Source organism: Sinocyclocheilus rhinocerous, unplaced genomic scaffold (assembly GCF_001515625.1).
Source record: "Sinocyclocheilus rhinocerous isolate Xijiao unplaced genomic scaffold, SAMN03320098_v1.1 scaffold2307, whole genome shotgun sequence".
NCBI classification, from domain to species: Eukaryota; Metazoa; Chordata; class Actinopteri; order Cypriniformes; family Cyprinidae; genus Sinocyclocheilus; species Sinocyclocheilus rhinocerous.
Window position 1 is genome coordinate 356,517 of NW_015642048.1, and position 13,931 is coordinate 370,447.

General features: G+C 36.5%; 1 protein-coding gene across 3 annotated transcripts in view; it reads left to right on the plus strand.

Annotated features, from left to right (window-relative positions):
* LOC107755349 (CREB-binding protein-like) overlaps nucleotides 1-13,931 on the plus strand; it is a 55,497-nt gene that overhangs the window by 25,148 nt on the left and 16,418 nt on the right. The window contains exons 3-14 of one of the 3 annotated variants that reach the window (XM_016572113.1): nucleotides 1,227-1,391; nucleotides 1,481-1,727; nucleotides 5,096-5,209; nucleotides 7,816-8,031; nucleotides 8,845-8,938; nucleotides 9,049-9,186; nucleotides 9,540-9,657; nucleotides 9,770-9,941; nucleotides 12,483-12,545; nucleotides 12,653-12,765; nucleotides 12,848-13,027; nucleotides 13,134-13,388. In XM_016572113.1, coding sequence (XP_016427599.1) covers nucleotides 1,227-1,391; nucleotides 1,481-1,727; nucleotides 5,096-5,209; nucleotides 7,816-8,031; nucleotides 8,845-8,938; nucleotides 9,049-9,186; nucleotides 9,540-9,657; nucleotides 9,770-9,941; nucleotides 12,483-12,545; nucleotides 12,653-12,765; nucleotides 12,848-13,027; nucleotides 13,134-13,388 — 1,875 coding nt within the window. The remainder of the gene's footprint in view (nucleotides 1-1,226; nucleotides 1,392-1,480; nucleotides 1,728-5,095; nucleotides 5,210-7,815; nucleotides 8,032-8,844; nucleotides 8,939-9,048; nucleotides 9,187-9,539; nucleotides 9,658-9,769; nucleotides 9,942-12,482; nucleotides 12,546-12,652; nucleotides 12,766-12,847; nucleotides 13,028-13,133; nucleotides 13,389-13,931) is intronic. The other 2 variants (XM_016572114.1, XM_016572115.1) reach the window with 2 other exon arrangements.

Here is a 13,931-nt window from a genome sequence, read left to right on the forward strand (position 1 = left end):
TGTTGCAGGTTTGCGTCATATTCTGAGTTGCATTATTTTTATTCATTTTGAGGAATACTGAATCTGTGTTTTTTTTGTTTTTTTTGTGAGTGAGATGAATTAATGCATATTCATATTTATTTTAGAACTAGAGTAACATCTTCTGATTTCTCTCAACATGGGGACAGGAGAGCTGTCAATCAATAAATTGGAAAAAAAAGTAACTGGCGTTACTTATTTAAAAAAGTAACTCAGATATTTTCTTGTAAATTAAAAAGTAATGCGTTACTTTACTAGTTACTTGAAAAAAAGTAATCTGATTACGTAACTCGCGTTACTTGTAATGCGTTACTCCCACCCAACACTGCACTTGTGTGACGGGGAAGCCCTGCTCTGCTGAAGACTCCGGATAATATACAGCAACTCCACTTGATTTGTTAAACAACTGATTGATTGATATTATATGTATGAGAGGAACATTTAATTGGCTGCACTAGAGCATACGAAATTTCTTCAAACACTGCAACGGTCAGTGACGTCACACTGACTCTGCAGCAGGTTTTTTTTTTTTTTTTTTACTCCAATTCAACACAGCAAATAGTAATAAATCCAAAATGTAAAAATGTATAATCTACTACACTTTCCTGCAACACTGTAGTTTTAAATTTATGTGTTAATAATATTCAAGTGTTATTAAATTATTAGTGTAATCTAAATGTAAAAAATGAGAAATTAAAAAAACATTTGACTGATATGTTAAATTAAATATATATAAATCAAAACCACATTTTACCTGTATATTATGCATTCCTATCAGTTCATATTGATTTTTTTATTATTATTAATTTATCTGTTAATGTACGGTCACATTAGTGAAATTTTGTCAAAAAAAATTTGACCAAAAAAGTCTACTGTCAATAGTGTAGTGAGGCATGAAGCACAGCTCACACAAAAGTCGCTTTCAAACAAAGATACTCGGCTGTTACTGGTCAACATGGCACATTCACATGACCAGCCTACGAAATTTACAGGGGAAATCTTTCTCCCTCACGCAAAATTCCCAATCATGTGGATTCCTATTCAGATGACTGGATTTCACCTTTGAAAACAATGCTAATTTATCATTTACTACAGTAACAATGATCCTAATAAATCGTTTGTTTACCAGATTTTAGAAATGAGATCCTGTGTCTGAATCTCCTGATGTCTCCTCTGACATGATGTTTCCGGTTTTCTTTGGTTTGTAGATGGGCATGGCAGGTGGCAACAGTCCGTTCGGTCAGTACCAAAGTGGAGGGCAACAAATCGGCACGACTGGCGTGAATGCTCAGAATAAAGGTGCCCTCCCCAACAGCCTGCCCCAGTTTCCAACTGACCTGAAGGGAGCGACGGTCACCAGCGTGCCAAACATGGTGAGTTTCCCATCACGCACACTTAACAGGATTGAGCTGGCAGGTGAAAGCTGGCTCTGTGACGCCGTGGCCGGTTCTCTCGCCCGCAGCCCCAGCAGCAGCAGCAGGTGTCGGTGGGGACGGTGGCAGGTCAGGGGGTGTCCACGGGCCCCACAGCCGACCCGGAGAAGCGCAAGCTGATCCAGCAGCAGCTGGTCCTGCTGCTCCACGCCCACAAGTGTCAGCGGCGCGAGCAGGCCAACGGCGAGGTGCTGGCCTGTGCGCTGCCCCACTGCAGGACCATGAAGAACGTCCTCAACCACATGACCCACTGCCAGGCCGGCAAATCCTGCCAAGGTGAGTCCACGTTAAACGCCTGTCGCCAGAGCTCAAACGCTAGCCGGATAACGTAAGGCTTTTCCACATGATTCACGAACACGAGTGTCACATGCTGTTTTGACCTCAACGTGAAAAGTTGTGCAGATAGTGTTGCAGAAGGGCGAAATTATACAGTAAGCATATTTTGTGCGTATATATATATATATTTTTTTTTTACATTTTTAATGATTCTTGTTCCTTAATTGTACAATTAAAAATTATTTTAGTAATGGTGACGAAGAAATATTTGGGAAAAAATGAAAGTTCCTGCAGTTCCTTTGCCAAATAAATTTAAAACAATTCTCGCAAAAGGTGTGTTGCACCTTGCATACAAGTTAATATTATTAATATTGTATTTATTAATGTTAACATTGTTCATATTTTAGTAATTAATATTAATCCTGTAGTACATAGTAAGAAAAAAATGCAAAACGAAAATTTGGTAACATGTTAATTTATTTTTATAAAAATACCACTGACATAATGTGAATTTTATGTTTATTCATTTATAAATAAAATTTAAAAATAATTTAAGAAATTATAAATATTAAGAAAACATTTAAAATGCATTTTATTTTTTTTTTACAAAATACCATTGACAAAATATGCGTTTTATTTTTATTAATGTATAAGTTAAATATATTTATAAATATTTATGTAATATGTTTATGAATAATTATTTATACAATACTTGCAATTACAATATACAATAATTTATAATTAATACAATTGTAAGTAATAAAATATTTATTAAAAATAAAAACCTATGTTCTTAATGTTTCTTTCTTTCTTTCTTTCTTTATTAATAAACACATCACATTTTAGTTGCTTATATTTTTTAAATATTTACAATATATTTATGAAATATATTTATATATATAAATATATTTTATTGTTTTTTAATGTATTTATACATGATTTAATAAACAATTATAATGTACATTATATCAATGGAATTTTATTAAATGTTATTTTGCATGTTTTATATGAAGATATGAATTTACTAAATATGTTTCTTTTAGTTTTCTTTTATATTATATTATTATATTGTTGTCATAATTGTTTATTAAAACAAGTTGAAGTTTGCAAGAGCTTGAAACAAGTTGGATTTGGAACAGGAGTTGCGTGAAGAATGAGTCTGGTGCAGAGAGAGAGAGAGTGTGTGTGTGTGTTTTAGAAGTCTTTGAGGAGTGTCTGCTGTGTTTTGTGGGTTGAGGTGTGTGTTAGTAGACCTGTCTGTTCTGTGTTTAGTCTCAGCGTGAGCCGTAATGAGATGCTTTTGTCCTGATGTGGTGTTTACAGCATTGTGTGCATCTTTGCGCTTGTCAAATGGAGCAGCAGCACTACATTCTAGTGTACTACTAATTTATATAGCTAGCTATTAGAATAACATCCGCTTTAATGACACAGACATTCGAAAGGCACTCCATTGAGGTTTGTTACCGCCACAACAATGGATCTTAAATATTACGTTGTGAACACCTTTGGGTTCACAGCCAGTAACGTTTCATTCACTCACACGGGGAATTTCCCGAGCAAACGCTCTGCTCCGTCTCAAGTATAACAGTCCATTTGGAGAGAAAATCGTGCTCTTTATGGTATAATGCAATATTAAGGGGTTGGCAAACGGCGGGAGAGGGCTTGCGGCAGCCCGATGCCGCCCGGCTGCATTGCTCTCAGAGCTTTAGTTGTTGTTGGAGCCGGAGCACAGGGCTTCATTTCAACTCAAACACCAGTCTGGTGCCAAGCGTGCCGTCCACCGTGCCAGCTCATTTCCTGTTTGTGACCCTCGTATGTCTCTCTCTGACTCCTGAGGAAGGACATGAAGGCTAGAGACGACTCTTAAAGCATCATGTGTTTGGTGCCTTCTGAAGGCTCTCGCTTCCTTCTGTGACAAACCAGGTGAATCGTGATTGTGTTGATACTGGAAACAAGCAGTGTGACGCAACTCGATCGCTCCTATTGTAATATCTACATAATTTCTCAATGCAATGCAAGACAGTGCTTATTTTTGACCGGCTGCACTGAATAAGAATAGAATTTATAGCTACTTCACTTTATTTTGCCTTTTTGATAGAAAATATTGTAATGCTAATATTATAATGCGAATATCTTGTGTGAAGTAGCTATGGATATTATTCAGTATTAAATCAGTTTGAAAAAAAAATAATTGTATTGATAATTACAATAATTTATTTAATATATTAATATTATTTGAATATTAACATTAATTGAATAACATTGAATAATTTAAAGTAATTTAAAATTAAAATGTAATACTAGTACAATAAATTATTGAAATTCTATTCTATCAATTGTTACTCTTCTAACAAATTCTATTCTATTATTTAAATTCTATTCGATTAAAGTTAAATTCAGTAATTTTATTTAAACGTTGTTATTTAATGTAATTAATTGGAGCAGAATTGAGCCACAGGAAGCATAGAAAAATCTATGTAGCCAGTGGTATTTTAGTAATATTTATATACTATTATAGTATTTATTAATATTTTGATTGCTTTTATTTTTATATTGTCAGTATCATTTTAATTAACATTTTTCATTTACATTTTCACTGTTTTATTAGTTTCATCTATTTTATTTTTGGTAGTTTTTAATTGTTATATTTCTATTTAGCTTTCATTTGTTTTTCATTTCCGTTTTAATTTTATTATCAACATATTTCAGTAATTTTCATATTTCAGTTAGTTGCCAAGGCAAAATTAAAATTTTTTTTTAATTAAATGTATTTCATCTAGTATTTGTAGTTTATTTCAGATTTATTTCACTTAATGAAAATTATTTTTAATAGTTTTTTTTCTAATTTGTAAAAGTATAAATTAATGTTAATAATCTAACTAATGTTAATTTACATATAAATTTAGTTGTATTTCGATTGCATTGTATAATAAAATGTAATGTATAATTACTTTAATAATTATAATTATCACATATATTTATTTGTTATTATTTTTAATTAATTAATTAGTAAATTTTTTCCCCCCTTAACCAGTAAAAAGTTTCTGTTTTCATTGTCCCACTGGATAATCCCTCCTACAGTGAAATGTCATTGGTTGAAAATCTCGCTCCCCATAACTGTAATTAAACATCAATTATGATCTGTTTGCCTGTGATTTGTCATTTGTACTATCTTTTTACTTCCTGTGAGGAACGAAAAAATTACTCGTCACAGAAAAAATGGCATTCTTTGCTGTGGTTTTAGTGAAATCACTTGTGGCAGATGTGTGTGTGTCTGCTTTCCCACAGGACCTTTTTGCTCCCAGTTTTGCAGCAGTTGGACACACTTGCACTTTGGCTCAGGCTTTCTTCTGTCTCTGTCTCTGCAGTGGCTCACTGTGCTTCATCGAGGCAGATCATCTCGCACTGGAAGAACTGCACGAGGCACGACTGTCCCGTCTGCCTCCCGCTGAAGAACGCCAGTGACAAACGCAACCAGCAACGTGAGTCCTTCCTCCATCAATCACCCTCCTCTTTACTTCACGACAACACAACTGAATAATAATAATAATGTTAATGTAATATTTCTATTGTATTATTCTAATTTAATTATTTTATATTTTTTATTACATATAAAATAATAATTATTATGTAATGTTATTTAATTAAGCATTTGGAAATTTCTATTGAATAATAAATGGAAGTATGAGAATTACATAACTGAAAACTTCGTCTCGCAGCACGAAGCACTGTATAGGTTCTTTCACGGAAATTGGTGGTCTTTTTAATATGTGGCTCTAGTATCGCTAACAAAATCATCAAACTGAGCCACTGACATCCTGAAGTAAACTTTGAATCGCTTGGGATAATCCCGCAGGAACTCTCCTTCCTCTCTATGCGTTCTCAAGATTGGATGGACAACAAAATCATCCACAATCCATATTGTTTTGGCAATTTTTTTTGCAATGGATTAATTAATATGCATCGGACTCAGTGTGCAAGGTTTCTGTGCGTGACAAATTTTTAGGATGAGGAATACGAAAAAAACGCATACGGAAATTTGTGCAAGAACCTTTATTTTGGAAATAATATACTTTAAAATAATATACTTATATAATAATATAAGTGCAAACTGAATGTAATATTTTCGGACACTTAAGTGCTTGTTAATTGCAATCAGATGAAAATGTATATTGTAGATAAATGTGTATTAAATGCAATTTGATTCATTTTACAGTGCTTTTTTGACCCACGTAATTAGGACTTAAATACATCTTTACATTCAGTTTCATGATTACTTATATTGTCTTTGAAATATAGTTGTGAGCATTTACTAAAATATACTTATATAATGAAACTTGTATGTCATGTATTTAAATGTATTTGCAATTATTTTTGTGGTCATGTTGCAATTTACTACATTTAAAACGTTGTTATATGTAATATTGAATAACAAACTACAGTTAAAATTATGATCAAGTACTTTAGATGTGCTTTAAATCAAAGTAAGTGCGCTTCTTTAAATCATGGGAAAATATTATTAAAACATTTTAAGTACTTTTAATTTGAAATGATTACAAAGTACATGTTTTAAACGTGTACTTCAGTGTGTTCAGAAGCGGTTATGCAAGTGTACTGTAAGTACACGTAAGTGGCCTTTATTTGATTGATATTATTTTATCTGCAAGTACCTTTTGAAGTACTCTTGTAAGATTTGAAATACACTACAAGTGCACATTCAATACAATTAAGCGCACTTCTTTTTTCACAAGTATGTGCTTTTAAACTGCATCCTTATGTAAAGAAGTTCATTTGTAGTCAGAATTTATATTTGTCCACAAAGCTGTTAATCAGACATTTAAACAAATATCAATTTATATTAAAATGTAAATTTAATATATTCCAGCTATGTTAAATTGTCATTTGATGGCAAATAGCATTCATTTAAGGCCCCGTCCACATGGAGACGTGTTTAGCTGTATACGTACATTTTTTTTATCTTATTGCCGTTTTGTCCAGACGGATCCGGTGTTTTGGGAGAGTGAAACCGCTATTTTTTGAAACCGGGTCCCAGAGCGGATAAATCTGAAAACGCCACCCTTGCGTTTTCGTGTGGACAGCGAATCCATATATTTTCTGAAACGATGACGTCATCAGCCCACGTCTCGCCCCTAGTCAGACACCGCTTCCTCACGGAACAACAACATGAACAAACACTGAACGATTGTCTTTTTATTAACTAACATTAACACAGATTAATAAATGTAGTGTTCCATGTTTGTTTGTATACCGCGCGCAAGGTTTATGTGCACAGTTCAAGTCAATCAATCTCTGTGGCAGAATTACAGCGCCACATACTGGTCTGGCATGTATACTGCATCGTTTTGTGTCGGTTTCGTGTGTACGCTGATATTTCTTGAGACGAGGGGGAAAAAAATCGGATAAGGAAAGCTCTGGCTTCGTGTGGATGTGGCCTAAATGTCTTGAACCATTACATTCATGAATACACAATAATTATTTTAAAGTACATTATTTCTGTAATTTAGGATTCAGGATTTTAGGAAAGTGTGTTTAAGCTGCACTGTTTTTTGGATATGCAGTTGTTCAGCAGGATTCTGTAAGGAGAGGTGTGATGGTAGCTGTGAATGTTTCAGACGGGCCGTGTGTTTGCAGAGCCGTACAGCTGAGGGGGAGGGGCGCTGAGCGGTGACTCATTAAAATCTCACACTGTTACAGCTCCAGCAAACCTGCAGAGCGCCTCTCCCTCTGCCAGCCGTCTCTCATCATGACTCTGAGAGCGCGAGGCAGCTAAAGTGTTTGTTTTTGCACTGTGGGATTTACATTTTGGAGAGTCGCCGCTGCCATATTTCTTCCCCATGCAAATGGCGTCTCGGACCCCCTCCCCTTTCCTTTCTACTTCCCCTGTTTTTTCCATGTCGTTCAAGATGAGTAATGTTTTTTCTTCCAGACGGCTATTTGGCAGGGTTTGAACTTTTTCTTTTTTTCTGTTTTGACGGACAGATTCTGCCAAGGGTTTAAGCAGAATCAGACGTGAAATTTCATGCAGATCTTGTTTGAAATACACCGACATGTATTTCCTGCGTTTCAGCAATGCTGAGTCCCCCCAACGTTGGTCTGCAGAGCCCTATCGGGACGGTCGGCACGGGGCAGCAGACGGCACCCGCTCTAACCAGCTCCACGCCCATCGACCCCAGCTCCATGCAGCGGGCGTACGCTGCCCTCGGCCTCCCCTACAGCAACCAGACCCCCACACAGACGCCGCAGACCCAGCACCAGCAGCAAATGAGATCCATCAACGCGCTCGGTGAACAATTATTATATTGTAGAAGAATGTCAATGTGTATTTAAAATGTAGTTAATATGTTAATATATAAAATATATATTACAAAAGAATAATATACATACACAATTTTTAAAAAAATATTTATATTTTATTTTGAGTTTTTATTTTTTTATTTGTTTTATGAGTATTTATTATGAAATATTTGTTTTTATGTTCATATACATTTTTTTTTTAATCTAGCATGTTAAATATTGTGTTATTTTAAGTATTTTTATTTATTTGTTTTTATTTTTTATTAATTAAATGTTTATAGTAATATGTAATATAAAAAATAAAATTATGTAATGTAAAAACATTTAGGGATTATGAGTTATAAATGATCTTTTATCTTTTATTTATTTGTTGTTTGTTTAGACACACATACAAAATAAATGTAATAAAAACAAACAACAAATAAATAAAGATACATAATCTGTGTATCATTGAGATACAGGCTTTATTAATGTTTTGAATACATTTTTATGTTTTCTATTTTTTTTTAAGTTTAAATGTTCAGTCATTTGTTTTTTTTCATATGTCTATAGTTATTAATGTATGTTTTAGTTTTTATTATTTTAGTGTATATATGTTAGGGTTATTATATATTTAAATTCTTTGAAAATATAATGTATTATAATCAAAATATAATATATAACATGTTTTATTTAATATTTAAATATTAAATATTTTATTTAAGATTTAAATATTAAATAAAATGTTTAATATAAATAAATACAATATATTTTTATGGAGTATTTTATGTATTTTTATTTTATTTATTTATTTTTCGTGCAGGGGGTGGTCAGATGAACCCAATCGGTGTACCGACATCAGACCAGGATAAACTGCTCTTAGATGGCACCATGCCGTCAGCCCTTAACCCTAGCAAGTAAGACACGGACACACACCAACCAAAACACACCCCCAGCTCGTAATTGCTCAAAATTGGTGTTTTAATACTGTTTGCTTACTAAATTTCTCCTGATTCTTCTTACTCAGTCAGCTGATGCCGGACATACCTACGTTAGGCAGCATGGGTAACCTGCCCACAGCGGCCCCTCTGTCAGCCACCGGTGTGAGGAAATCCTGGCACGAGCACGTTACTCAGGACCTCCGCAACCACCTTGTACACAAACTGTTAGTAAACGCTGCTCTTGAATTAGATATATTTTATAAATGTATTAAAATTGTTATGCTCAGCAAGGCTGCGTTCATTTAATCAAAAACACAGTAAAACAATAATATTGCGAAACATTATTACAATTCAAAATAACTATTTTATTTGAATATATTTTAAAATGTAATTTATTTCTGTGATGCAAAGCTGAATTTTCAGCATCATTACTCCAGTCTTCGGTGTCACATGATTCTTCAGAAATTGTTCTAATATGCTGATTTGATGCTCAAGAAACATTTCTGATTATTATCATTGTTGAAAACAGTTTAATCACTTTGAGTGAACGGATTTTGCTCTGTGTGTGTTTGTTTAGGGTGCAGGCCATCTTCCCTACGCCAGACCCCGCCGCCCTGAAGGACCGTCGCATGGAGAACCTGGTGGCGTATGCACGAAAAGTGGAAGGGGATATGTACGAGTCGGCCAATAGCAGGGTGAGCACAGCCCCTCTGTCAGGGTTACACCTCATCCTAAAGGCCAATAAAGTCAAATTCTTCAGCGTTGATTACATTGATTTTAACACTGTTGTCTGTGCGTGTTGTATAGGACGAGTACTATCACTTTCTGGCAGAGAAGATCTATAAGATCCAGAAAGAGCTGGAGGAGAAGAGAAGGTCCCGATTACAGAAGCAGATTATTAACCAGACGCCCATGACTGCAGCAGGACAACAGCCACCGGCCCTCAACCAGCCTAATGTTATGGGACCTCGGCCACAGAGTAAGTCACTTTAAAACTACGGCTGTCAAGCAATCGAATTTTGATCTAATTACATGATATGCCAATTAAATTATCAAATTAATTGCACATCTATTTTTAGGGCTTTGCGGCTTCACTTTTAAGGCTACAATGTGGTCATAACATTGTTTTCAGAAGCTGAAGTGGTATTTAGGTATATTTACACAGACTGTCCAGAGGTGGCATGAATGCATTTACGCTGCAATTAGAATTGCATAAATAATGCTATGAGATTTAATGGGTATTAAAGGCAGGGTAGGTGATTTAGTTCAAAAACATTTTGTTATGTTGTTTGAAAGTCTCTTCTCATCCCAATAACAATCACCAAATTAAGTGCTCTAAATGTAATTATTTGTATTTATATCATCTGTTGAAGGCGTAGGACCATAAAATGTTCGTCCAATCGTATCTCTCTTTCCTACCTGCCTGTCAATGTATGTATTTGCATACCTCTGTGCACCCTGTTCGCACAGACATGATGCGTCATCAGTGCATTCCATTACGCTATTGCAGACCGAGTGAGAATGGAAAGTGTTATTTTAATATTATGCTCTTTGAACTGTGATATTTTCTCCCCGGTGAATGAGACACGAGGTAATCTTGACAGCGTTGCATTCAACCCTCCAACAACGCTGGTTAGCCTCTGGTCATTACTCCAGCGGTGTCACATGATTCTTCAGAAATTGTTCTAATATGCTGATTTGATGCTCAAGAAACATTTCTGATTATTATCATTGTTGAAAACAGTTTAATCACTTTGAGTGAACGGATTTTGCTCTGTGTGTGTTTGTTTAGGGTGCAGGCCATCTTCCCTACGCCAGACCCCGCCGCCCTGAAGGACCGTCGCATGGAGAACCTGGTGGCGTATGCACGAAAAGTGGAAGGGGATATGTACGAGTCGGCCAATAGCAGGGTGAGCACAGCCCCTCTGTCAGGGTTACACCTCATCCTAAAGGCCAATAAAGTCAAATTCTTCAGCGTTGATTACATTGATTTTAACACTGTTGTCTGTGCGTGTTGTATAGGACGAGTACTATCACTTTCTGGCAGAGAAGATCTATAAGATCCAGAAAGAGCTGGAGGAGAAGAGAAGGTCCCGATTACAGAAGCAGATTATTAACCAGACGCCCATGACTGCAGCAGGACAACAGCCACCGGCCCTCAACCAGCCTAATGTTATGGGACCTCGGCCACAGAGTAAGTCACTTTAAAACTACGGCTGTCAAGCAATCGAATTTTGATCTAATTACATGATATGCCAATTAAATTATCAAATTAATTGCACATCTATTTTTAGGGCTTTGCGGCTTCACTTTTAAGGCTACAATGTGGTCATAACATTGTTTTCAGAAGCTGAAGTGGTATTTAGGTATATTTACACAGACTGTCCAGAGGTGGCATGAATGCATTTACGCTGCAATTAGAATTGCATAAATAATGCTATGAGATTTAATGGGTATTAAAGGCAGGGTAGGTGATTTAGTTCAAAAACATTTTGTTATGTTGTTTGAAAGTCTCTTCTCATCCCAATAACAATCACCAAATTAAGTGCTCTAAATGTAATTATTTGTATTTATATCATCTGTTGAAGGCGTAGGACCATAAAATGTTCGTCCAATCGTATCTCTCTTTCCTACCTGCCTGTCAATGTATGTATTTGCATACCTCTGTGCACCCTGTTCGCACAGACATGATGCGTCATCAGTGCATTCCATTACGCTATTGCAGACCGAGTGAGAATGGAAAGTGTTATTTTAATATTATGCTCTTTGAACTGTGATATTTTCTCCCCGGTGAATGAGACACGAGGTAATCTTGACAGCGTTGCATTCAACCCTCCAACAACGCTGGTTAGCCTCTGGTCTTCCTGTGCGTGGTCATGTGTTTTGGAGAGTAATTTGCAGGGAGGGTGGGATCTTATGGGATCTTAATTATACTCTATTAAATTAAAACCACCAATGTGGCAGCAAAGACTTGATGAGGGAGTCATTGAATCATTCATTTAACTAATTCGTCCAAACGGCTGATTCATCCCGAATCGAAGCAAGTGACTCTTTATAAATGAGTCATTGAATCATTGGCTCACTTGTTTCATTAAAAAAGGTGCGTTCATTCCGAAATGAAACACCGCTGTGTGTTGCCCAGAAAGGCTGTTCTGCTGTGGCTTTGTTTAGAACTATTTTCATAGTTAATATCAACTGTTGCGTTAAATCTATATTATATTTGCAATCGTGCAGATATTCGGGAAAAATTTATTGATATTGCTGAACTATATCACATAAATATAAGACAAAAACTCATACAGGGGCATTTTTTTACCCTGATATGTTGGATTTTAGGAACATATAATTGCATTGTAATAGGCTACATCACACAGTCAGTCGTCTGTCAGCAGCTGAATGCAACACTTTTTAAAATTTTGAATTCTAACTAATCACACCAAATTAACGTGTTAAATCAACAGACCTAAACGCACAAAATTTGCCAGTTTCCGATCTCATTCAGTCTCTTCCCTCTTTTCAGATGGACCCGTGCCTATGCCCAATGTGCCAAATCAGATCATCAATCGCATGCAGGTGTCTCAAGGTACTTCAGTCCCACTTGTAGCCAATCACTGTTGGAGATGCATTTGTTTTCTCAACTCTAAACAAAAATCTTTGCGTTTCCAATCTTTTGTGTTGTTTTTCCAACAGGGTTGAATCCATTTGGCACGATACCCAATGTCCCGATGTCTCAGGCTCCCATGGCGACACGTGCCGCCTCTCCGATAAACCATCAACAGATCAACATGAACCAAGTCCCGACGGTCAGTGTCCAAGTCTGGATTCTTCTCGTTTCTGCTCTCCGGACATGTATCTCATTGTATCTTTCTCTTCGTTTTTCCGCAGATGAATATGTCTCCCACGCGAATGTCCCCCACGCAAAGCATGCTGGGAGCTCACGGCGGGAACATGGTGGCACAGACGGCCAACCAGACGCAGTTCATGGCTCAACCACAGTTCCCCGCCAACACCAACGCCATGAACGTCAACATGGGCCAGCCCAACGCACAGGCGGGCGTTTCGCAGGTGCGCACATGCGCTCACGTCCTAGAGTGATGTAATTCCGCATGACAACGTCCCCTCTAAACTTGTTTTGTCCCTGCTTGTGTGCGTGCGATCTCTCCTTCCCCAGCAGCAGCCGAACACTAACCTCTCCCTGAATGCACTCGGCCCCTTGGGCCCCCCGCTAGGCTGTCCCGCGCCCCCTCAGGCTCCACTCCACACCACACCGCCCCCCAACGCCACCGCCAGCACCACTAACCTGCCAGCAACACTGCAGCCCAGTCAGGCCTCCACACCCACCCCCGCCCCTGCTCAGGGCACCCCGCCTTACATGCAGCCCCAGACGGAGCTGCCCCTCCCTGCCCAGCAGCACCCCGGAACACCGGTGAGACCCGCAGATCCATCCTCAGATCCTAAACCTAGTGAGCTTCCTACACAGGCAGCATCCTGACCCGAGTGGAACCTCATAACTGACTGGTTGTGAGGTAGTCGGGACAGAGACGGCAATCTTTGAATGCTATTGCACTTTTAGGGAAAAATCCTAGAATTTTTTTCTATAAAAATGGTAATTGCCCTTTTAAGATGGTTTGCTGTTTTGTTTTTGTTTTGTATTTATACTTATTTTTAATAATAATAATGAGAATGAGAATAATTAATAATAATATTTATAATAATAATAATGAGAATAATAATAATTATTATTATTATTATTTTGTTGTTGTTGTTGCTGCTGCTACTGTATTTAAAAAAATTCACTGTAAAATAAAAGTCTAGGTTTGCTGCAAAGTTTGGACAAAAATATTGTGATTATATTCCAGTATGACTATAAAATAACCATAACCTAACAATATTACTACTACTACTAATAATAATAATAATATTACTTGTAATAATAATAAATTATTTATTATTATTATTATTATTATTA